General features: G+C 41.1%; 4 protein-coding genes across 4 annotated transcripts; all 4 read left to right on the top strand.

Annotated features, from left to right (window-relative positions):
* Positions 1–512: 512 nt before the first annotated feature.
* On the top strand, positions 513–4034 carry LOC102719584 (probable glutathione S-transferase DHAR1, cytosolic). The gene is made up of 6 exons (XM_006653913.3): positions 513–661; positions 783–873; positions 2336–2482; positions 2934–3051; positions 3381–3521; positions 3617–4034. Exons 1-6 carry the CDS (start codon positions 604–606, stop codon positions 3701–3703), a joined length of 642 nt encoding a protein of 213 aa, XP_006653976.1. The 5' UTR covers positions 513–603; the 3' UTR covers positions 3704–4034.
* Positions 4035–5705: 1671 nt separating this feature from the next.
* LOC102719295 (11S globulin seed storage protein 2-like) lies at positions 5706–8048 on the top strand. Its single transcript, XM_006653912.3, has 3 exons — positions 5706–5996; positions 6859–7588; positions 7682–8048. Exons 1-3 carry the CDS (start codon positions 5798–5800, stop codon positions 7830–7832), a joined length of 1080 nt encoding a protein of 359 aa, XP_006653975.1. The 5' UTR covers positions 5706–5797; the 3' UTR covers positions 7833–8048.
* A 3442-nt stretch (positions 8049–11490) lies between these two features.
* LOC102715307 (beta-hexosaminidase 1) lies at positions 11491–17938 on the top strand. The gene is made up of 15 exons (XM_006654860.2): positions 11491–11887; positions 11990–12076; positions 13625–13660; positions 13997–14108; positions 14204–14274; positions 14359–14489; positions 14630–14646; positions 14844–14892; positions 15311–15411; positions 16000–16059; positions 16719–16752; positions 16847–16945; positions 17048–17107; positions 17222–17472; positions 17591–17938. Exons 1-15 carry the CDS (start codon positions 11531–11533, stop codon positions 17764–17766), a joined length of 1641 nt encoding a protein of 546 aa, XP_006654923.1. The 5' UTR covers positions 11491–11530; the 3' UTR covers positions 17767–17938.
* A 2971-nt stretch (positions 17939–20909) lies between these two features.
* Positions 20910–25086, top strand: LOC102715022 (protein-tyrosine-phosphatase MKP1). The gene is made up of 3 exons (XM_015836968.2): positions 20910–21039; positions 21138–23381; positions 24561–25086. Exons 2-3 carry the CDS (start codon positions 21159–21161, stop codon positions 24612–24614), a joined length of 2277 nt encoding a protein of 758 aa, XP_015692454.2. The 5' UTR covers positions 20910–21039; positions 21138–21158; the 3' UTR covers positions 24615–25086.
* The last annotated feature ends 280 nt before the right edge of the window (positions 25087–25366 follow it).

Raw genomic sequence — 25366 nt, 5'->3', positions numbered from 1 at the left:
TATAAGGTGAGAGAAGAGAGTGAACTACTAATTTATAAGTAGCTACAACACAGATTTAAGACGCCGTATGTGTATGATATGTGATAACATGTATTAATGTTTTATAAACAACTATTATATGAATTGACTATAGATAAATTATAGCTATTACTCGCTCATCAGTTAATTTTTACTACCGCATGTCGCCAGAGATGGAAAAAAAAAAGAATTCTACAGAGTAAAAATGGGCAAATAAAAAGCAAGCAACTCGAATCTTTTGGCATGCTTTTGCTGCTTTCGAAATCGAAACGGAAAAGGACTAGGCGACACCCATGCCATCCATGGGCCCACTTGATGCGCGTGATGGGTGTCGCACGAGGCCCATGGGCCGCCACGTCAGCTTCCTCCTCCTCACGCTACGGAATTTCTACCGAAGGCTCCAGAAAGCGTGAAAAGACGCCGGGCCCACACGTCATACACACACCCCCCCGTCTCCGTCTCCGGCGAGCTCGACCGCCCCTATAAATTCCACCCCCCGACGACTCCTCCGCCCCATTTCTCCGGTCATCTCGCCGCCGAAGAGCTCGCCGCGGGAGGGGAATCTGTCCTCCTGGGAGAACCGACATGGGCGTGGAGGTGTGCGTCAAGGCCGCCGTCGGCCACCCGGACACGCTCGGCGACTGTGAGTGGCTGCCTGCCTTCCCATTCCCTCTCGCTTATCTCTCGCCGCGCCGGATCCGGCCCATTTCGCGGCGCTAGAAACCCTAACCCCCCCTTTTTGTGGTGTGGTGTGGGGGGTGCAGGTCCTTTCTCCCAGAGGGTGCTGCTGACTCTGGAGGAGAAGAAGGTGCCCTACGAGATGAAGCTCGTCGACCTCCAGAACAAGCCCGACTGGTCCCTCCCTCCCTCTCTTCCCCCTCCTTCTCTTCTTCCTCCACTGAATTTCGCTTTCCTCAGTGCGTTTCAGCTTCGTACGCTGCTCGCGGATATGGACTTGTCGCACCGCGTTAACTTTGGGCCTTTTCTCGGCTATTTTGACATCAGAATTGTCAGATGTTTAGTGGTGGTGGACTAGGAACAGTGCGACACTTAGGGGAGGTTTTTTTTTTTATCTGTGTCGCCGTCATGTTGGTTGTCTGCATCCCTGAATTATGCTTGTTTGATGTATTATTGGCTGCATACCTTCTTTGGTGAGTTTGATTCACAGTTTTGCATGATTCTGCTCCAAAATGTAACTTCTGTGTTCAAATATCCTAATGATTTATGGATGTTAGGGAAAAAAAAATCCTGCATTTACTGTACATGGTGTCTGCCTCAGTAGAGGGGCTTATATGGAGCTTGTGTAGGAGGTGAAATTGCCATAAAGTGACATTTTAGACTAGAACTAGAGGCTACCACGTCTCTTCTATGATGGAAGATCTTTCTTGAAAGAATAGATGTCCAATAATAGGACCGTTGGGAATTATTATAATTTTATATTTTCCTTGCACACAAGGGTCTTAGTATTTCAATTTTACTCCATGGAAAGTTGGAAACAGACTTATTTAGAGTGGCCTTGACGTATTTAGAGTGGGGAAAACTGAATATTCTTATTACTTACTAAGAAGCAATCAAACTAAACAGACTTAATCCCTCAGCAAGATATAAAATATGGCCCGAGAAAAAAGTGTGTTTCATCTGCTCAGAACCGTCCGTCGAATACTAAACTGCAATGAGTAGTTTGGAGTTTCTTTGTTCTACTATTTGGATGATTCAGTAAAACTCCATGTCTTTATTTTTCTTCCATTGTATCTGTAAGACAATATGAAAAGGCTGGTACTTTTTAAGTTATGTGCCTTTCTATTGTAAATTCTTAAATTATTTGTTACCTCTTGGTGCCTTAGAGAAGATACACACACCTCTTTTTTAGGAAGAATGAAGATATAAACGAATGGATGTTCACATTCTTTCCAGCATTATTGTTACGCTGAAATTAAGCATAAGCGAAATGGCTTATTAATGATTAAAAAATAATTTGTATATAAAACTTTTATGTGTGTCCTTAGCGATCTAAAAGCAAAGGTTGAAAAATAAACAACGATGAACACCCCCCCCCCCCACACACACACACACAAATCAACTCTAAATTTAAGCTTTAAAATTCAAATTTTGGTTTATAAGTATAAGCATAAGTAAAAAGATGGGGGCTTCCTTTGGAAGTTGTTCGTTACCATTTCGCTGACTTTAATGAGCAGTTGATGTTTTGCACAGTTTCTGAACTGGCATTTTAGTGAATCCAAGGGTTTAACATAGTATTTTTGGAGCTTCTCACTGTTTGTAAGCTACTTAAACTCATCAACTCTGCTAAATCTTTCAGGTTTCTGAAGATCAGCCCAGAGGGGAAGGTGCCTGTGTTTAACGGTGGTGATGGCAAATGGATTGCTGATTCCGATGTGATAACTCAAGTCATCGAGGAGAAGTACCCAACTCCTTCTCTTGTCACCCCTCCTGAGTATGCATCAGTGTAAGTTCCCCCACCCAAATTCCACAATTTAAAAATCTAGTTTTAGTTTTCTGGAAGCTAAAACAACAGTATTGTACATCCTTGATACACCCCTGTTCTTGCAATGATTGCTAGCTTTACAGTACTTGGGTTCTGATCTCCTCCTATAATAAGGAAGTTAGCATTTAAGAAGCAGCTAAGAGAAAAACGCCATGTACTTGATCCTTTCCTCGGTGAAATCCTAGTGACAACTTGCAATGTTGTCATCTCTTTTGAGTTTTCAGAATTGTATTCTGCAGGATTGCTTTGACATGTTTTTTTAGTTCAATAATAACACACCAGCCTTCATGCCATAAAGATAAATCTTAATGTTGTTTCTGTTCAAAAGAAAAGTACTTGATGTTACTTATATTTATTTATTATGTTTCTTCTCTGTTGGAGGCTTCAATTTTCTTGTGATTTGTATTAACAGGGGATCAAAGATTTTCTCATGCTTTGTGACGTTCTTGAAGAGCAAGGATTCAAATGATGGTTCAGAGAAGGCACTTACTACTGAATTGCAGGCACTTGAGGAGCATCTGAAAGCACATGTAAGTTAAAAGTGTTTAGGCAGTTGATTTGGCTGTTGCTTTCTGCTACGGGATAGGAATAACAAGTGCTTTTGTGATCATTTCGATGCATCCTTACTTCATTGTCTAAATACCTGACCTGTCTGGTATGGCACACTGTGTTCCACTCAGATGCATCCAAGTTTCACTATATATGCACTTGACCTGTGTGCATATGACATGCTGCAATTATTAGGCTTCGCCTAAGTGCATTCTATGTTATGGCCTCATGGGTCTTATTCAGTTTTACTATAATACTAGATTGAAGCAAACTTCCTTTACATCACGGTCAAACCTTTTGGTGTTTGCAGGGCCCCTTTATCAATGGGCAGAACATTTCAGCTGCTGACCTTAGCCTGGCACCAAAGCTCTTCCATCTCCAGGTTGCTTTGGAGCATTTTAAAGGCTGGAAGATCCCAGAAAACCTAACCAATGTTCATGCGTACACAGAGGTACAACACTAATGCCCAAGTGGACACATTCTCTCTTACCATTTGCAAAACATGGACAGATTCAAATCATTGAGCTTTGCATCATCCTTGCGCAGGCTCTGTTTAGCCGTGAATCTTTCATCAAGACGAAGGCAGCTAAGGAGCACCTGATTGCTGGATGGGAACCAAAAGTGAATGCGTAAGAACCTGCCTATTGTGCTTTGGTGCTAGTTGGGACACCATGCTGTTTATCTGATCGGTCCTTATCAGTGGTGGGCACAACTCTTTGTGTAGCTTGGGTGCATGATTGGGTTGGAATAATGTAGCATCATCTGTTGAGGACCTTTGTTATGGTTGTTACAAGTGTGCGCTTTTTCTATGAACTGTCTCTTGCTGGCTTTAGTCGAAACCGTGGGTCGGTTTGGCCTTGTGTTCTAAGAGAGTGCATCTACTGTAATGGAACCTGTGGTAGTATAAATATTATAAATAATGGATATGCAGCCTGGAGTTGTTCTTGTCTGGACCTTATGATCAGTAATATGCATTTGTGTATAGCTGAAGCTTGCAAACATTAGAGCTTTTTTTTTAGTGAAGTTGTTATAGTTTCAAGAACAACAGTGCAGGTGTATAGCTGACACTATGTATAGGTGAAGCTTGCAAACATTAGAGCTTTTTTTAGTGAAGTTGTTATAGTGACAAGGAGAGCAGTGCAAGTTGTTATAGCTGACAGTACACCATGTGTTCTTCAGGCGATCTCAAATGTGAGGGGATGAATGGTGGCAGGCAATGGCATGTTCATGTCAGCTGAGTGTGTGCAGCATGCATTTCATAATTATAGCGCATTTGCTTGTGCTTATAGAAGAAAGTACATAGAGAAAAAAAAAAGAAGAGAGAACCTTATATTTTCTGCATTTGCTTGTGCTTGTGCTTACTCATCCTTACGCATCTTTTTATATTTGCTTTTGCTTAAAGTCAAAATTTGTATCTTTAGTCTTAAATTTAGAGTTAAATTTCAGTTAGTCTTTTTTTATATCGTTGAAAACATGTACATAAAATTTTGTATTTATAAATTATTTTTATTTGTAAATATGTTGATTAACTTTGAAAAAAAAAAGGCAAACAATGGAGGTGAGGATCAATCTGGACCTTGGGAACCTGTTGGAAAATATCTAATCATGGATTCCTCCTAACCAATCTCCATTATCGTCTTTGTCTCGTGTAGTCGTGTGTATAGCTATCTATCACCACTTCGATCCCCTTACGATTATCTGCTACTACCATCTTGTGACACAGGAAGCAGTATAGTAGCAACGAAAAAGAAATCTTTCGTGTCTGATGACCCATTCCATTTCCTCTCCCCGCAAGATTCCTCACGCACAAAACGCTCGATACGACAGTACTAGCAGATAATATAATCTTTTATTTAATTCAAAATAGAGTAAAATACAAAAATGTACAATTACCTAGTCAGAAATATTTCTTTGCTACAACTTCACTTTGATATTTCACAAAAATATAATAATAGCAAACAGTTTTATCATAAGCTGCAATGCTTCCTCCTTCCCGTTCCCGTGTATAACATGTGAATCAATCAAACTTACGTGTGTATGATACGTCTAACCAAAATATTTTAGACAGATAAAGTTGAAGCTTTCTTTCTAAAATGAGCTTTTTTATCATCATTAAAAAAATATCTCAAAGGTACCTATAATTTTAATACAAATTTTTATTATCTCAAGGTACCATACTTTTTACACTAAAAAATTGATAAAAAAAGCTCTTCTAAAATATTGTTGTAGTACACCGTTATAGTTTCATTACCAAATTTGCTGCAGCTATCTAGAACAGAAAAATAAGCCCAAACGTATATATTCTTATATCATAGCTGCAACGAGGATGAATTCAAAATTTGTAATTCAAAACTAAAAACAGCCAAACCGGAAACGACGTGACTCTCTCCATGACACGTGGGCCCCACCACACGGACGGCGAGATCTCAACAAACAAACGAAACTTCCCACGCGTCCGTGATGAACTCGCTCGAGTCCTCCTCCATGGCCGCCATTTACGTCGTGCAGACGAGGAAAGTAGTTAAGCAGGATAATCACCCAAGGTTTTTTTTATCTTTAATCACAAATCCTATCCAGTAATTACCGCGCCATCATCACCATCTTCCTCCTCGTCGAGCTATAAATAGGAGCCTGATCCCCTCCTCCGCTTCACACCCCCAATACCCTCCTCCCCGAGCTCGAGCTATCGTCTTCCAGAACCTTCTTTTCGAGCTTGCCTTTGCTGCGATGGCCGGCGTGGATCTGACCCCGAGGCCGCCGAGGAAGGCGTACGGCGGCGAGGGCGGCGCCTACTACGAGTGGAGCCCTGCCGACCTGCCCATGCTCGGCCTCGCCTCCATCGGCGGCGCCAAGCTCTGCCTCGCGGCGGGGGGCCTCTCCCTCCCCAGCTACTCCGACTCCGCCAAGGTCGCCTACGTCCTCCAAGGTATCTGCATCCGTCGCCGTGACCCTCGTTGGATTAGATTCTGATCACGCGGTTCGAATTCGGATTGGGGTTTGAGCAGCGATCGGAAGCGTGGGGCTCTCGAAAATTTCTGCGTTGATTCTGAATTTCGTTGGCATGTGTGAGTGGTTGTGGATGTTAAGATCGCGAGCTGTGGCGGGTTGGTTGGTCCGAATTAGTGTGATGTGAATATTTTGATCAATCATTCGTTCCAGTGTTGTTTTTTGTTTTCATCTCATTAAAATATGTATGACTGCGTCTGATCTCTCCTTCCATTAAAAATAAAAAAAGATTGTTTTTTTTACCTGATCTGTGGTAGTAAGTAGACCAATCTCTATATTTGGTCTGTTTAGAATTAATTGGAAAAAAATACTTGGTATAATGATCAACTAACCAATTGTCTATACTGTTAGGGCGGTTTAATCTGATTATAATAAGACTAAATTGGTTTCATTTTGTTAAGAGAAACGTTTTTTATGTAGTTTTTTTACCGTCTTTAAAAAATAACTCAAGATATCACACATTCCAGATACCACACTAATAACTTACCTTGAGGTAAAAAATTTGATTTCTTGAAATACTTTCCTAGATGGTAAAAAAACCCCTTTTTATGTAGTTATTCTATTTTTACAATTTAGTCGAAGTAAATACTATGTCTTTGGTGATTTCGAAAAAAACCCGATGAATTTGCTAATTCAGGTGCAGAGATATTTTTTCTCTTGTATTTATAAACTTTCTTTTTGTAATTATAATTTATTTTGTCAAAAGAAGATGACTTTAGTGATAGATTTGAAAAAAAAATGATGAATTGGCTAATTTGTTGTTGTTTTGACTTCTTTCCCAGGTAAGGGGACCTGCGGCATCGTGCTGCCTGAGGCGACCAAGGAGAAGGTGGTCGCCGTCAAGGAGGGCGACGCCCTGGCTCTCCCCTTCGGCGTCGTCACCTGGTGGCACAACCTCCCGGAGTCCGCCACCGAGCTCGTCGTCCTCTTCCTCGGCGACACCTCCAAGGGCCACAAGTCCGGCCAGTTCACCAACTTCCAGCTCACCGGCGCCACCGGCATCTTCACCGGCTTCTCCACCGAGTTCGTGGGCCGCGCCTTCGACCTCCCCGAGTCCGACGCCTCCAAGCTGGTGTCCAGCCAGGCGGCGTCCGGCATCGTCAAGCTGAAGGCCGGGCAAAAGCTCCCCGAGCCGTCGGCCGCCGACCGCGAGGGCATGGCGCTCAACTGCCTGGAGGCGCCGCTGGACGTGGACATCAAGAACGGCGGGCGCGTGGTGGTGCTCAACACCCAGAACCTGCCGCTGGTGAAGGAGGTCGGGCTCGGCGCCGACCTGGTGCGGATCGACGCGCACTCCATGTGCTCGCCGGGGTTCTCGTGCGACTCGGCGTACCAGGTCACCTACATCGTCCGCGGCAGCGGCCGCGTGCAGGTGGTCGGCACCGACGGCAAGCGCGTTCTGGAGACCCGCGTCGAGGGCGGCAACCTCTTCATCGTGCCGCGCTTCTTCGTCGTCTCCAAGATCGCCGACGCCTCCGGCATGGAGTGGTTCTCCATAATCACCACTCCCAAGTAAGGAGCATCCCACCAACACCAATGGAGGATTACGATAGCCAGCCCATTGATCATTGCTAAGCGTGTTTCTTGGTGGTGTTGTTGTCGCAGCCCGATCTTTAGCCACCTGGCCGGGAGGACGTCGGTGTGGAAGGCGATCTCGCCGGAGGTGCTGGAGGCGTCGTTCGACGCGTCTCCGGAGATGGAGAAGCTGTTCCGGTCCAAGAGGCTCGACTCGGAGATCTTCTTCGCGCCCAACTGAGGATCGCGTCGCGTTGCATCGCCGTGGGTGTCGTCGTCTTAGGCTGAATAATAATAGTTCAATCCCTGCTTCATCAGGAGATGTTTTATCTGGATTCTGTCATGTCTGTCTGTGTTAGGGGCTAATGCTGAGTCGTTTGCATTGAACCGTGGATTATCTATTCTATTCTAAGGGTGGTGGCTTTTCGGGCAAATTTGATCTGTTTTTGTGGTTGTTTCATCTGCTTTTCTGCGTGTTCTGTATCATGCGCTATCTATGCTTGTTTTGTTTTGCGCGGTCGCTGGGATGATTAGTTGTGGTGATCATCTGTGCAGTGTTTCTGATTCATTCAGTAGAGAAGAACCGGCAGGCGAACCTTCTTTCTTTGTTTCTCTGTATTCTGATGATTTTCCTTTTCTTTGCTGCAACTATTTTTTTCCCTTTCTTGGAACTTTTTACTGTTTTTTCTTTGTCAAATTATTTCCTCAGGCTTACGACCCGTTCTTTTGAGCGGTTAGGATTACCTAAATATGATTAGCATATGATTTAGTATTAATTTTTGAAAACTTAAAAAGTAGATTTGTTTTATTTTAAGCACCTATATAAACTGTAATAAAAAACTCTCAATAAAAATTTTAGTTTGCCAGCATGAGGTTTAGAAGGAAGGCGTTCCATTGAAAAATGCATAGTGGAGTTCAAAGTCAAAAAAAAAAGAGGCAATGGCTAGAAAATAAAATATGTTGAAAAAACTCTAAATTTAAGTTTGGCATAGTATGGGAGCGTTTATACCGTTTAGAGCATCTTCAAGAAAATGTTATTATTTTGGTATTCAAAAACTTATTGGGTTCATCTAAAAAATTATTAGTAATAAAAATTACGTACTCTTGCAACAGAAATCTAAAAATGAATAACTTGTATTAGAAAACAATATTTTTGCCATAAAATTTAGGATACAACTGAGGCAATTTTAGGCATAAGTAAATATTAGAAATATATTTGATAACCTGTTGGAGATATATGTTTCAGTTTAATTTCTAAATTCAGTTTTAGAGATCAATTTTAGACATCTCCTGGAGATGCTCGGTCGGTCCGTTCAAAAATGCACAGTTGTGTAGGAAAAGAATAAAAACAAATCTGCTCAGGGCCAACCGCGGCGGAAGCAGAGGCCCATCTGCCAAAAATATTGGGCTGTTAACAGGCCACCAGGCCCGTCTGATTTTCTTAACAAGTGCTCTGCCGTACTAAAGTCTAATGACTTGTGTATTTTCTTTTTACCCAATCGTAAATATCTGTTGTTAAAATTCGTTTTCATATTTTCTTTCGAACCAGTTAATGAAATTGTCCATTTAATTTCATGAAAAAACTAAATTTTCGTTAATTTCATCAAATTGCTAGATTTTCATCACATTTTTTTCTTTTAACCAATTACAACATTTCCTATTTTATTTCATCAAATTACCCAAAAACTTATTGTATTCTACAGTTCGGATATGCAGTAACTATTGGCTTTAAAATTTTTCTATATCATTAAGAGCTAACATAAAACCAACTAATAGAATAGTTAAACACAAATATATGTTACATCATATGATTCATCTAACGTATACATGTAATGTTTTAGAGCTTGTGATGCAACTGTAAATTTATAACCACTTTCTTCTCTCTGCTCTATATGTACATAAATATGACATGACAACTTTTAAAATCCGTTTACATATAGAGCATTAAACATATATAAAATGAAAAACTAATTGCACAGTTACGTGAGAAATCGTGAGACGAATATTTTGAGCCTAATTAGTCTATAATTAGCCATAAGTGCTACAGTAACCAACGTGCGCTAATACCGTGAAATTCGTTTTTTCATTCATGTCTAAAACCCCTTTCGACATCTAATCAAACGCTTGATGTGACGTCCAAAAATTTTCGCTTTCCCAACGATGCTCGCATAGTCAAAACTTTCTAAAATTCCTTGGGGCTTCGTAACTGCGACATGCACTTCATGCAGATGGCCGCATCTTTCGCGTGAAGTCAATGATCCAGCAGCAATGCAACAAGCAGATTATGAATATGTTGCTGTTGATTAGAGTATTGTAATCAAGCAATGCCAACGTCGTGCTCCACATGAGATATATTTGTTGGAGCATCAACAGCAGCTATATATATCGCTAAGTAGACTTGTGATTTTTCTTATTTTGTAATGAGTTTACAAGTAGCTGAGACAAGTGCAGATCACCTACTGCTCTTTGCTTATCTCCAGCCTTCACTCCAAAGGATGCCAAAAATTGTTAATTCTGGTGCAAGTGTATGTATATACTTGTGTTTCACTTTGCAGCAAGAGATGCTGCAATGTTGTACTCCAGTGTTTTCAACATGTTTAACTACGGGCTTATGAGCCGCGACAAACATTTAATAAGTTTATAGTGGACTTAGTTTTCTTATTGGAGTCTATCTATGTATATAAGAAAATTTTAACTCTAACATATTTTTATTGTTAATAGACCATTATAGATTATAATCAGCATAAATACAACGAATGACAAGTACAACTGCAATGGCTATTCAAATCATCATAAAATCAGTCCAAATTCTTTTTCCATAACAAAGAGGCCAAAATATATTTCTTATTTTGGATGATATCGTTGATTAGTGAACACACACCTGATCATTTATCACATTCAAAAATTTACGCAATTATCATTTATTTTATTTATTATTAAATATATTTTAATTAAAAGTTGCAGATTTTTTAAAATAAATAAATAAAATGTGTATACAAAGATAATATTTTTTCTATAAAAATACAAAGATATTAGTCGGAAAACAAAGTGCAGTCCCGAATAACAGAGCTGACCAGCCAACCAAAACGAATCCACAACGCATGCGTCGTGGCCATCCCCGGAGTCACTGGCAGGTGGGTCCCAACATGCTGCCACCTGCCAGCCTGCCCACCACGTGTGCGCCAGACTCTGTTCGGTTACCTCTTCTTCGGCATACGCCACACCAACTGTCTGTATTTGCATTCCACTCCATCATCACCCATACTTGATCCAACACTACTCTTTTTTAATGTATGGATGGACATCTTTACCCAAATTATCCATTTTACTTCTAGCACCTTTTATATCAACCATGGATGGAATGGTTTTAATCGAGACACGTGTAATATGATACATCTATTTTTCAATGAGAATTCTAAACCTTCCTTCAAAGAGCCACCTATCTTCTCACTTCTGTTTATTTTTATAAGCTAAAATTTAAATTTTTCTTAATTTTAGAGTTAATTTGAAGTTTCTTTTATCGTAGTTTCTTTTTTTAGTTTTTGCTTTTAGATAACTAAGAATATATATATATATATAAATCTATTCATAAATTATTTTTTATTTACAAAGTATATCATTTGACTGTTTCACTGAAAAAGCCAAATCCCCCCCTTAGAAAACATACTTTTTTTTTGAGAAACAGAACAAATATAAATAATTGCTGATTTCAAATAGCTGCACAAATATAAATGATCTTATCACACATTTATAATTTTCAAGAAGACAATAAAATGCCACTAGGATGCCAAGGAGATTATTGCAACACACAAAGCTGATAGGGGTCTAACTGATAAAATGGCAGCTTGTGGCGCCATACATAAATAGCCAAGGCAAAGCCCAAATGATTCTCTAACCCACAACAATTGCAACCCAAGATACCCTGGCAATTTTACAGAAATGCCCCCCAAACTCCTCGCTTTTCTCATCCTAGCCCTCCTCGCGGCCTCCGCCGACGCAGCGCGGCGCCACCCGTCTCCGGCGGACTCGACAGCCTCCTCCGGAGGAGTAGGAGGAGACCCCGTCTACCTATGGCCGCTGCCGAAGAGCTTCACATCCGGCTCCCAGACCCTGCTGGTCGACCCTGACCTCGCGCTCGACGCCCAGGGCCCCGGCGGCGGCGCCGCCGCGGTCGCCGAGGCGTTCGAGAGGTACAGGAAGCTCACCTTCTCCCCCTGGGCGCACGCCGCGCGTAACGGCTCGGGAGGGTACGACGTCGCCAGGCTCGCCGTCGTCGTGGCCTCCGCTGATGAGACGGTACGGTGTCCGAGCTGTTCCCTCCCCCGAGTTTTGGTTGGCAGTTGCCTCGTCTGGATAAGCGCGCGACTGTGAATTTCTTCCATGTTTTGGGGGGTGTAGCTGGAGCTGGGAGTGGACGAGAGCTACACGATCTACGTGGCGGCGGCCGGCGGCGTCAATTCCATCGTTGGTGGAGCAACCATAGAGGTGCTTTGTTTCCCCTCTCCAGATTATTTTGCAATAGTTTTTGGTGAAGTATTTTGGGAGAATTTGACGTCAGGGCTACTCTCTCTTCTCCCATCCTAGTAGTGCTGGTTAACTCCTAGCTGAGTTTTGAAGCATCTAGAGTGAGCTGAGTGGTAAAATATTTCAATACGGAATTACTGCAATATTGATGAGCCGGTTTCCTTTTTCTAGTGAAATGCAGGTGTATAACGGTATATCGCAGTATATGATTCTTTTCAATGAACTACTACTTCATTTCAAATTACTTGTTGTTCTAGTTTTGTCCTAAGTCAACTATTTATGACTTGACCCTAAACTTCTACTCAAAATTTGTATAGTTTAACACCATAAGATTTATGTTTTTAGATTCACCGTGAGAAATATTTTCCTAATATATAACTTGAATGTTGTATAAATATACAAATTTATAAAAATGACGGTCAAAAGCTAAAAATATTTGACTCACGACAAACCTAGAATGACAAGTACTAATTTGAAAACGATTGAGTAGCACTTGAGCTAAGGCAGAAATTTCTTTTCGCACATACTAATTGGCCTATTGTGTCTAGAGATGGCAATGTAGACCCGCGACCCGAGACCCGATGGGTATTTACTCCATTAGGGTATGGGTATGAGCTAAATATATTATCCGTGGGTAAATAATTAGACAAATACTTTCATCCGATGGGTACGCGGGTATGGAAACATTTTTATGATCCCCATACCTGTTTACCCATGGGTAATAAATACCCGCAAGTTTAAATGCATGTTATGGCCTAATATCAAATTAGCCTAGCCTAATTAACCAAAACCATAGGTATTTAAACCATCCATACATTTTCCACCACACTATATGAATGTGTGATATACTAAGTATCTAGCGTCTATGCAATATACTATATGAAAACCGTGATATTTAGATTGTTTTGAACTTTTACGGGTATATGGGTGACCCGACGGGTAAGGTTTACCCAAGCGGGTATGGGTATAGGGAAATTTTCTTACCCGTGACAAGTATAGGTATTTTAATGGTACGAAATTTTACTAGTGGGTATGGGTATGGGATAGCAATACCCAATGGGTATTTACCCATTGCCATCCCTAATTGTGTCTAACTGTTCAAAACTCGTGCAAGTTCTCGGATGATCATGTGGGTTTAATCTTGTACACCTCTCAATAGATGCAAAAAACTTCTGTGATCTTCCTGGAAACTCTGTCAGGTAATGCTCATATTAGTACTGTTTGTGGAATTTGTGCTGATTCGAACATCATCTCTGAATATTTTAGAGTTCTAACACTAGGCTTGGGTCCTTGGGGGCATGGGTTCAACTAGAGTACTCCTCACTTATATACAATCTAGCTTTAGTGGTTGTGCCCCCTGCAAACTTTCAGAGAACTGAAGACAAATGTACTATTTTCATATATACCAATTGTAAAATGTGCCAAGCAAGATTAAATTACAATTTTCTCACAGTTCTCTTTATGCACAAGGATATGGTAACTGAAGTTGTATTTTATCTGTTCTTGTAGACTAATACCATATATGGAGCTATTCGTGGATTAGAGGTATGGACTTAGTGTTTGAAATTTATTTATGAGGAACTCCCTTTCCATGTTTCTATGTTTGCCACCTGCTGATTGTTATGTGTTGCATTTTGAGGATGTAGTTATTGACTATGCTCTAAGGTTCTGGAGAACTATAACTGATCAACTAGTTTTACGTAGGTCTGTAACTACTTACTGTTTAAACAGTTTGACAGCTTCCTTTCTTTTTAATTTTTTCCTTTCCTGAAAAATAAAATATTTCCCCTTGTTGTAATGGTTGGCAGACATTCTTTCCTTTTACATTTTTCTGCTTTCCTCAGAAAGGAAATCTTTCCCCCTTTTTGTAATGTTTGGCAGACATTCAGTCAATTGTGTGTTTTTAACTACGATACCAAAAATGTCGAAGTGCGTCATGCCCCATGGCACATTCAAGATGAACCACGCTTTGCTTTTCGTGGGTTGCTCCTTGGTAAGCAACAATATCTTAAAGATTTATCCTGATATGACTGGTTAGTCAAAAAAGAAAGCCAAGATCATTTGTTTCCACTGCCACATCTACTGCAGACACATCAAGGCATTTCCTCCCAGTAGATGTGATTAAGCAAGTGATTGACTCCATGTCATTTTCTAAGCTGGTAATATGTTATTAGCTGTTGTTATTAGAACAACCTTTCCCTCTTCTCTTTCTATATACTGAAACCTAGCGTTCTGTCCAGTAGAATGTTCTTCATTGGCATATCATCGACGAGCAATCTTTTCCACTAGAAGTACCATCATATCCAAATCTATGGAAGGGTTCATATTCAAAATGGGAGCGCTACACCGTGGAAGATGCACGTGATATTGTCAGGTATCAAGTCTATCATTTGGCTTTTGCATTTTTTGTATCTTCTTTTTATTCTATTGCCAAGTTCTTTCAGTTCACTTATAAAAGATGTTCTCTGATTGTTTACTCTGCAATTCACATCTGACACTTCCCCGACTCTAAAGCTATGCTAGGAAAAGAGGTATGCTTATCCTCAATTACATATATTTTGTGCCATCTTGATGAGAGTATTATGGTTCTATTTTAGGGAAGATTGAGACTCACATGGGATCACATGATACTCATGTATTTATGTTCATTGAACCCTTCGTTACAGTCTCTAGAATAATAGTGCTCTTCAAGTAATGCATATTCTGATTAATTATTTACTTCTCTTAGGTATCCATGTCATGGCTGAAATTGATGTTCCTGGCCATGCAGAATCATGGTGAGTTTTCATGTACAATTTCCTACTATGTTAGACTTCTGTTTGTGTCTCAGTGAGATTTTCCCAATTGCTTTTCATGCTGCAACAGAATAAACAAAACATCACCAGTAGTTTTATCTTAGAGTTGCAATTGTGTGATTGACTAAATATGTGGTTACTCCAAGCTCTAGCATTTCACCCATTATGTTTAGTTCAAGTGTCATTGCTCTCTAATTGATTCAGTAATTTCATTGAGCACACTGTATATTTGTGTACACAACCAAACAACTGGGTATTCAGTAACTACCTTATGTGCTTAGTAAGCATTTCAGAACTCAGATTTTGTTTTCTCCCATTGTTTTGCTTTGTTGTGCTTATTATACGAAATTGACTTGTTTGCTACTCAGAAATACTTATGCAAATATTTAAATTTCTGCAGGGGAAAAGGATATCCAAAGCTCTGGCCTTCTCTTAAATGTAGAGAACCGTTAGATGTTACTAGCAATTTCACATTTGAAGTAATTTCTGGAATTTTGTCTGGTTAGTTTCTCTCTCTTTTTTTTCTCTTAAAAAACTTGTTCAAATTAGAGATCTATTATTACTCAGACACACATGTATCCATATTTTTATTTATATCCAAACTCAAATATTGTGACATGTGGAATGGGTAAGGCAATTTACAAAATGGGTGCCATCCAGTTTAGACATTGGTATTCACATCTGTACTTCGTGCTTTATTTAGTAGTGGCGCACCAAAATGGAGTAATCAATTCGAATTTCATGCATGTTTGATTACTCATCGATGTAAACTCAAATGCAAAGAGGTTCACATAATTAGGCCTTCTGCAGGACGTAGCCAGTAATTCTATATTGCTATATTAGGTTCAGCATTTTTTCAGTCACTTTAGCATGCAATTGGCATTAACCATTGGGTGTCTGAATCACTATATCAGAGAAGGTGTACAAAATTATTAGCTAGAGTAGGACCAGCCTTCCATGCAATATTTGTCACCAAATGTTCATAATAATGTTACATGAATCACATGTTCCTGCTTGCAATGGCAGACTGCAAGTTATACAATGTTGTTTATTTCCTGCTATTTAACCAAATTTACTTGCAATTTTCAGATATGAGAAAAATCTTTCCATTTGGGCTCTTTCACTTGGGTGGTGATGAAGTATATACAGGTTAGCCTGCTTCTCTTGCTTAATAGGAGGCACTTCATTAATAAGAGCATATGATGCTGGGATTTTGCAAACTTTTGGAATCTATGTAATTTATGGAAGTGAGTGTGATTCAAGTATAGTTAAACTGTAATTGTATATTATTTTCCAGAATAGTTATTCTTAATCCATTCTAGAAGGTAGATTCATACTTTATACCAAATTTAGTAGAGTATCTTGTAACTGATAATTTGATACTACCTCCGTCCCATAATAACTTCATTTTTCGATTTCTGTCCGACGATTTGACCATTCGTCTTATTTAAAAAATTTATACAAAAACTTACTATTCATGTTTTACCATCTAGTAATGATAAAAATATTAATTGTAAAAAAAATTCAAATAAGACGAAGAGTCAAAACATTGTATCTAAAAACTGTAAAATGAACTTAATATGGGACGGAGGTAGGAAGTACATTATGTTCATTGATGTGACTGGTGACATATCTCCTGTTTGTTAGACTGGACATTGTTGTATTTTTTCCCCAAATATCAGTGCTGAAAAATAGCAGTTGATACATTATCATGCTAAAATAGATGCTGATATATAATTTATTTCCTATGTTATGTATTTTTTTTTCTCGTGAAGTTCTTTCCAATCTCATTCTATTTCCCACCTCAGGTTGCTGGAATACAACACCCCATGTAAGACAGTGGTATGTACTCTAGTTATAGTTTTTGTAAATGGTACAGTGGCATCTTCCGCTAGATGTTCCTTTCCTTTCACTGCTTAACAGCACCTACTTCCAGGCTTCATGAACACAACATGACTACAAAAGATGCTTACAAATACTTCGTTCTAAAGGCTCAAGAGATAGCAATCAATCTTAATTGGATTCCAGTAAATTGGTTCGCTCTCTGCTCACTTACTTTTGCTTAGGACTGAAATGAAAAAAAGAGAACACAAGCTTTACTTTTTATTTGTGGCATGCTAATCTCTTTATCTTTCAGGGAAGAAACCTTCAACTCATTCAAAGAAAATCTCAATCCTCTAACCGTGGTGCATAACTGGTAATTCATTAGTTTGTGTTCAGCAATTGAATCATTTTCTTTCATGATTTGACAACTATACCTACCAAGATAATGGACATCCATTACACACCCTTAATCTTCACATGATTGCAGGCTGGGCCCTGGAGTGTGCCCTAAAGTTGTTGAAAAGGGTTTCAGATGTATAATGAGCAACCAAGGTGTATGGTACCTTGATCATCTTGATGTTCCCTGGGAAGATTTCTACACTAGCGAGCCACTCGCTGGAATTAATAACACAGCACAGCAAAAGCTTGTACTTGGTGGAGAGGTTTGCATGTGGGGTGAGACAGCAGACACCTCTGATGTTCAGCAAACAATATGGCCAAGAGCAGCAGCAGCAGCAGGTGTGAACTGTACAAGTTTTGGAAGCTTGTGCTGTATTTAACTATCTCTTTCCTTCCCTTTACATTTTTATGCCTATTGTTTTCTATGGACTTATATATCTTTATTAAATCACTATAGAGCGTATGTGGAGTCAGTTGGAGGCCATATCTGCCCAAGACCTGGAAACAACTGTCTTGGCTCGGTTACATTACTTCAGATGCCTGCTGAATCACCGGGGAATCACTGCAGCTCCAGTCACAAACTCCTATGCTCGGCGCCCCCCAATCGGTCCTGGTTCGTGCTTCATTCAATAAACAGGACCTGTGGAGCAAAGATAGGCATAAGAGGGGTACTTGCCTCCATACACCTTCCATACTTCCAACAAAATGGTATCCTGTCAGCTTTATTGTACTGTTTCTGTATGTTTGTTTTCATTACATTATCTATCGCACAGATGTTAGACAATAAATTATTACAAGCCATCGTTGTGTATTTTCGCCCTAAGTTTCAAATAAAACTGCAGTGCCTTTCCTTGAAAAAAAAAGACCAAGAAAACATAGTCATCAATGTAACAGTAAATATATATTAATTTTGTTAGTCTTGTTTTTGAATTCCTCCCACGTGTATCGGATTCAAGATTTGCAACTGGCCCATTGGCCAAGCTCCTTTGAACTGGTAAAAGAGAAGCGATCGCAATATGGATATTTCAATTACCATTGCTTAATTGATTGGATTTGGATCCATCATTTTCAGTCATCATCCTTTCCCGAGTTTGGCTTTGACCTGAAACTTGTGCTCCACTTGCTGCTGGTCTAAGACTGCATTTATGTGGCGTGTAAATTACGACCACCTGTTGCTGCTTGGTGATCTAGATGAGAGATGAGAAGAAGTTTTGGTCACTTGTTGCAGGTCACTGTCCTCCAATGTCACCATCCTTGGCAATACATATCTACAGCTTTTGTTTTTCTTTATCCAGAGTGCAGTTTTTCGTAAGGTGAGCAGTGAATGTGAAGAAAGGAATACCACCTATAATAAGCAGCTGTGTGAAACTTTTTCGTTAAAAGGAAGAGAAAGATTAGCCCTTTGGACTGAGACCAGTGACTGTGACTCTTTGAGGCAGACTGGAGAATGGCCATTTGTATTGTATCTCATCTTTTTCTTCTACTTATAAGTCAAAATTTGAATTTAGCTTTAAATTTAGAGTTGATTTTAAGATTTTTTTCATCGTAGTTTATTTTTCATCTTTGTCTTTTAGATCGCTAAGAACATGTATATAAAAATTTTATTTACAAATTATTTTTTGTTTGTAAATATATCGTTTGATTTTTTTCGAGAAAATAAAAAAAGCCAAAATTCCCCCTTGGTGTTCTTCACTGCAGTAATAAATACTTTTCTTCCTCTTTGAATCGCTGATGTGACTGCTGCATAATCCGTAGAATTCAGATGGACTATGTGTGTACTCGTGTACTGGTAGACTAATAGATCTGTAGTAGATGGCTAGATGTGTGCACTGTGCTGGTTGAGAATTTGAGATATTTTCTTCTGGGAGTATTGCCAATGGTAACTTCCTAGCCTCTGATTCTGTTGTGCATCTACTGTCTGCTATAAAAGTGTGCCTCTAATTTTACAGAATCATCATGTATCCATGTATTTACTCATATCACAACTGCAGCTCCTTACACAAGAAGCAAGGGATCCTGTGTGACATGTAGCATTACTATATCATATAGTTGAAACAATACTACACTCAACTAAACTGTGGGCCTTGACCAATGGACTGGCATTGTTTTATGTACAAAAACAGAGGGTACCCCCCCCCCCCATATGGTTATAATGCAAAGTGCACAATAAAGTTTTTAGCAACTCATCATTACATAGATTATGTAGCAGTCCATCTGTTCTAAAATATATGAGGCCTATTTTAAGGAAAAATCAATATTTAAATTTTTTTTATTGATAAACGAACCAAAAGGTGTGTGTTTACTGTTATGCAGGTAGTGTTATTATATTCATATTCAAATAGGGTTATATTTTTATGTGATGTTAATTTCATAGTTTTTGGATAATATAATATGAACAAAATTAATTGTGAGATTATAATGTTAAAGACAATATAAAAAGCTAATATACACGAACAAGGGAGTACTGAATTTTATCTCCAGGTGAAGTGGATAAAGAAATATCATATCTAAATGTAACCTTGTCTCTGTCTCACTGTCTGAACCGAAATTGGTCGACTACAGAGTAACTCGTCACTGACATGTGAGCCCACATGTGGGCCCACATGTCAGTGATGACTGCACGAGGCAGTCGACTACAGAGGGATCCCGATTCATCTGAACCTACCATCCCATCACCACCATGGAATCTTTTTGTTTGTAATGGATAGAAATCCAGCATGTATATCCACGTATGTAAATTTAGTTCTAATAAATGTGAAACAACAAAACAAAATAAGAAAAATGAAAAATAAATCTAGATGACTAACCTTCGGCCATCTTTGACATTGTTTGATCTTTCTTAGAAGTATATATGAAAATAAACTGGTTTCATAACTTATTTAAATAAATGAACCGTTTTATCTCCACGCTAGGGTCCTAGGAATAGAGGCCTCTTTCAACCGGACGGCCTGAACGCCGAAGGTTGACATTACGCTTAGAGTCACTAAGGTCTGCGTTAAGCCCTAAGACACAACCCTCCTATATCTTCATGTTGTCGATCCCAAAACCAACATAAGGGACTTAACCTCCTAGCAGCCAATCGAACCACTTCCTTCTCCTACTCCCCCTCCTCCAGACTTCTCCTCACCTTCGGCCTTGTCCTCGAGAGATCTCGAGGCTTCTAAGTCCCCTAGACCTGTGCTAGGACCGACGACGTGGAGATACAGGAGGTCCATGCCTTAGGGCTAGGCACAGATCATGCTAACTAAGCAGGCCACGTCGGCTCGTGGGAGTTCGGCCAGTCTAGGTTTTAAAACTAATTTATTTTTTAATTACTTTTTAAAAGGTCAAATAGTATCAATTTTAGAAGCTTCGATCTTATGCTGATCGACAAGCCCGCACAGAGTCGATTTCAATTTATAAAAATAAATATATTAAATCTATAAATCATGATATAATCCTTACCTATGTTATATCATTGCAACTGCCTCTCCAAGTGCAAGGCACGATAGAAACACATGTCCAGCTTCTGAGTGTCAGTGTCCGAAGAGCAGGTGTACCTAACATTTTATCACAGCCAAGGAACCGTACTACTCCTCCAGTTTTATGTTTTTTTTTAAAAAAAATAATTTCCGTTCCAATTTCCGTTTCCACGTAAGACCAGAGCGAGAGCAGTCAAGGCCACCGGCCCGGCCCGTCAAACCGCGGGGCCCACCGCGCACGAATCTTGGCGCGGATCGGACGCCCGCCTCCATCCTCAAAACCCTCCTCACCCACTTCCCCCTTCTTCCCCTTCCCCTTCCTCGCGTCGCCTCGCCTCGCCTCGCCTCGAATCGAATCGATCCCCCCGATCTGCTCGCCCCCAAGCGCCGCCGATTCGCCCCGACGCCGCGGATTCGAGCCTGGGGCTCGGTCTGGTCGGATCAGGTTGGTGTTTCTTTTCTTTTTTTTTTGGTGATTTTTTTTTGGGGGAGATTTGATGTCAATGGCGTGAGAATCCCGCGGTTTGGTGCGATTCTGTGTAGGGTTCGGCCCAATTCGTGGCCATGGCCACGCCCGACGACGGTGCCGCCGCCGCCGCCGCTGGCGGGAAGAAGTTCTGGCGCTCCGCGTCGTGGTCCGCCTCCCGGGACCCGACGCCCGATGCGGCGCCGCCTGCGGGGGGGACGGGCGCCGCGGCGGGGCAGGGACGGCGCGTCCCGCCGCCGCCGCCGCCGCTGACCCCGCGCGGCGGGAAGCAGCGGTCCTGCCTCCCGCCGCTGCAGCCGCTCAACATCACCCGCCGCAGCCTGGACGAGTGGCCCAGGGCGGGGTCCGACGACGTGGGCGAGTGGCCCAACCCGACCACCCCCGGCGCGTCCAAGGCGGACGGCTCCGCCTCGGCCAAGCCCGGGGAGGGCCTCCGCTTGGACCTCTCCTCCCTCCGGTCGCAGGGTCGCAAAGACCAGATCGCCTTCTTCGACAAGGAGTGCTCCAAGGTTGCTGACCATGTCTACCTGGGTGGTGATGCTGTTGCCAAGAACCGTGACATCTTGCGGAAGAACGGGATCACCCACGTGCTCAATTGTGTCGGCTTTGTTTGCCCGGAGTACTTCAAGTCGGACCTCGTTTACCGGACGCTTTGGCTTCAGGACAGCCCAACGGAGGACATCACCAGTATCTTGTATGATGTGTTTGATTACTTTGAGGATGTGAGGGAACAGGGTGGGCGTGTCTTCGTACATTGCTGTCAAGGGGTATCGCGGTCTACATCGCTGGTCATAGCATACTTGATGTGGAGGGAAGGGCAGAGCTTTGATGATGCATTCCAGCTTGTGAAAGCTGCCCGGGGAATTGCAAATCCAAACATGGGGTTTGCTTGCCAGTTGCTTCAGTGCCAAAAGAGGGTTCATGCAATTCCTCTATCTCCAAACTCAGTGCTGCGGATGTACCGTATGGCGCCTCACTCGCCCTATGCACCGCTGCATTTAGTGCCCAAAATGCTGAATGAACCGTCACCTGCTGCCCTGGACTCTAGGGGTGCCTTCATTATCCATGTGCTCTCGTCAATCTATGTTTGGGTTGGAATGAAATGTGATCAAGTAATGGAGAAGGATGCAAGAGCAGCAGCATTCCAGGTGGTGAGGTATGAGAAGGTGCAGGGGCATATCAAAGTTGTTAGAGAAGGACTGGAGCAACCTGAATTCTGGGATGCCTTTTCAAGTGCACCTGTTAATTCAGACAGCAATACAAAGATTAGCAAGGACCAGATTGACTCAGCATCCAAGAGTACCCCAGGAAGCCGGAGGGTGGAATCCTATGATGCTGATTTTAAGCTTGTTTTCAAAGCAGTCACTGGGGGTGTTGTTCCTGCGTTCTCCTCTTCAGGGGCCGGTGATGAGACCCATCTTCCTGCAAGAGAAAGTAGCTGGAGTTCATTAAGGCGCAAGTTCATCTCTAGGTCGTTAGCTCGAGTGTATTCAGATTCTGCTTTAATCAGGGACTTGGATCCACGGGTAGACCGAGTACAAAATCTGGCTGCAGAGGCGTCAACATCACCACCTTTCCTATCTCCAAGCTCTTTATCATCAGATTCAAGCATCAGTTCAAAGTATAGTTTGGACTCACCCTCATTGTCACCTTCAACTTGCTCGCCACCATCACTTGGTCTTTCGCCTGGCTCATCTAATTTTCCCCACGCTTTGGTGCCATCATCTAGGTCCCCTCTTCACCAATCATCTAATGAGGAACCTTCGAAATCTGGCGTGGGGTCAATACGTTCTCCTTCCAAGATCTCTTCTATAGCAGAAAGAAGAGGAGGATTTTCATCTCTGAAGTTACCATCTTTCCAGAAGGATCTAGTATTACCACCAAGGGTACCAACTAGTCTTCGCAGAGAAGAGGAAGTCACAGATAAGAGTAATAATAATTGTGTAAAACAGCTTAGTGGTGTGTGTTGCCCAGAGAAATGCACTGGCAATTCTTCAACAGTTCACACTGGATTGACTGAGCGTACTGACAGTATCTTGGAGGCTTGTAGTAAAGTACAACTATTAGTCTACCGTTGGCCCAGCATGGAAAAGCTAACTACATTCACTCTCAAGGATCTTGACCCAAAATCAGTTTTGATTTTTGTTACTCCTGATGACAGCAGAAGTGAAGCGGTTGAAATGGTACACATATGGATAGGAGGTGAATATGAGAGCAAATGTGTTGACACTGTTGATTGGCAGCAAGTTGCTGGTGATTTTTTTCAGCAGAAGGAGTTCAGCAATACTCTTCCTGTTAAGGTGCCTAAACGTATACTATACACACCTCTATTCTGTCTACTCTACTTTGCTTGTTACTAGGAAGATTTGGTGCTAACTGGGGCAAACTAGAGAATACTTTAGGCTCAATATGAGTTTTTCTTTTATGTATGTTTCAGATGGTTTTTCCCCATTGCACAAACTTCGCTAGCAGCCATCCATCATTTATCATTGCTTTGGGCTCACTGCTGACATAGTCTGTCTTGAACTCTTCTTGCGCTTTGCAGTTATTGATGACTTGACGTAGCATTTTAGGGGAATACAAAATCAGTTATTATGCTATTACTGTATAGAAATATTGCAAATAGGTGAACCATTTGGTGGCATGTTGAGAATGATATGTTCAGAACAATTTAGAACAGAATTGCATGAACTCCAAATATGTTAAAGTCCAATTATTAGTTACTGGACAGGGTATATTTTTTTTAATTTATGGATCACAACTTCGTAATCTTCTAAATTATTGGGCCATCTTCCGACTGGTATGCAGAGTGCCTAGTGCCAGACAACTATTATGAGATTTTACCCTAATGATTATATTATATCATGGCTCATGAATCATGACCATATACCTCTAGGTTTGTAGCCCACAACAACTGATACCAATATGGTTGGCTGATCTAATTAGAAGCATATGGTGCATCCTTGAGCGCCATCTTACAAATTGAATTTATAATTTCTGTTTTGTGTAAGTTGTCACATTCTATTCCATCTTCCTGTGAAGTAAAACTGTGTTTCCCTTCCTGTACGAACAGCATGAACCATAAACTTACTCTGGAAAATTTTGATCAATACTTTTCTTGATTTTTTTTTTCCATATTGGTTTACTGTTGGAGCACATGGGATTATGGAACTGTGAAAGCTTATGTTTCATTTATTGGTCACACCACAATTCTGTGAACTGCTTTCATTCACTATAAATACTCATAAATTTGGCATGAATTGTGTGAACCTTGCATGTAACTGTCTTCTCGTAGTTCTACTTAGCTGGTGGTTTCTCCCGACCTTGCAGATGACCAATTGCTGAACAGCATATGTGGACTTGTTTTATATAAAGAAACATTATAAATTCCCCACCTAAGTGCAATATTTCTTCATGCCGTGCAATATTTGCCCTGCCTGAATTTATAACCGGACACTGATTGGATTTGAATAATGCAGGTTTTCAAGGAGCATGAAAGGGAGAAACTTTTGGAAGTTCTGAATGCTCGTTAATGGTAGGCAGGCTGTAGGTATCAATCAGCATATTGTAGTAGCTTAACAAAGTCAGCCGTGAAGTATGATTGAATGATGAAGGCATCTCCCTCCAGAATCGCTCCATACGGTGGTGATTCTCAGCGAGGTATAAGCCGTTACAGCTATTTCCCTTGAACATATAGACTACAGATTCCATTTAGTAGAACTGATGATGGAGAGGCAATTGTGCCTACCTCATATGATTTGCTTAAGGTCAGAATTCAGAAATGGGCAGGAGGCTGCCAGAACGTTGTATCTGTGAGTCAAACACACATGGATCGGGTTTTGGCACAATTGGGTTGGGTGTATATTATCCGCTCCCCCTGTAATGTAAAGCTCAAACTGGGAGACCACCGTGTCGTTTTCAACCCTAAAAGGTTTCAAGTACATCTTGGAAAGGAACAGATCAGATGTGTAATCCTCTTGGCTTCCATTGGTCTTAACTTTAAAGTCACCTTTGAATTCAGTTCCTCTCGACTTTTCTGATTGTGATTCGGTACCCAAATGATCTTATCGCATGTTTAGTCGGTGGCAAGTTATTAGATATTTGAGTTGTCTATAGCGGAGTTCATTTTTTCTTTTCTTTTCTTTTTTTTTTGTGAAAAGTAATCCTAAGCTTGCGGGTGCTGACACCAATTTTACTGTGTTATGGGCCGCACACGTGTACGTGTCCTTGCCAAGTCATAAAGTTTTATGGGCTGCAAGTTACAGCACAGCCTAAATGGACCGCA

This window comes from Oryza brachyantha, chromosome 5 (assembly GCF_000231095.2).
Source record: "Oryza brachyantha chromosome 5, ObraRS2, whole genome shotgun sequence".
Lineage (NCBI taxonomy): Eukaryota > Viridiplantae > Streptophyta > Magnoliopsida > Poales > Poaceae > Oryza > Oryza brachyantha.
Note: the sequence above shows the minus strand (reverse complement) of the source record. Positions and strands in the feature narration are given on the sequence as shown.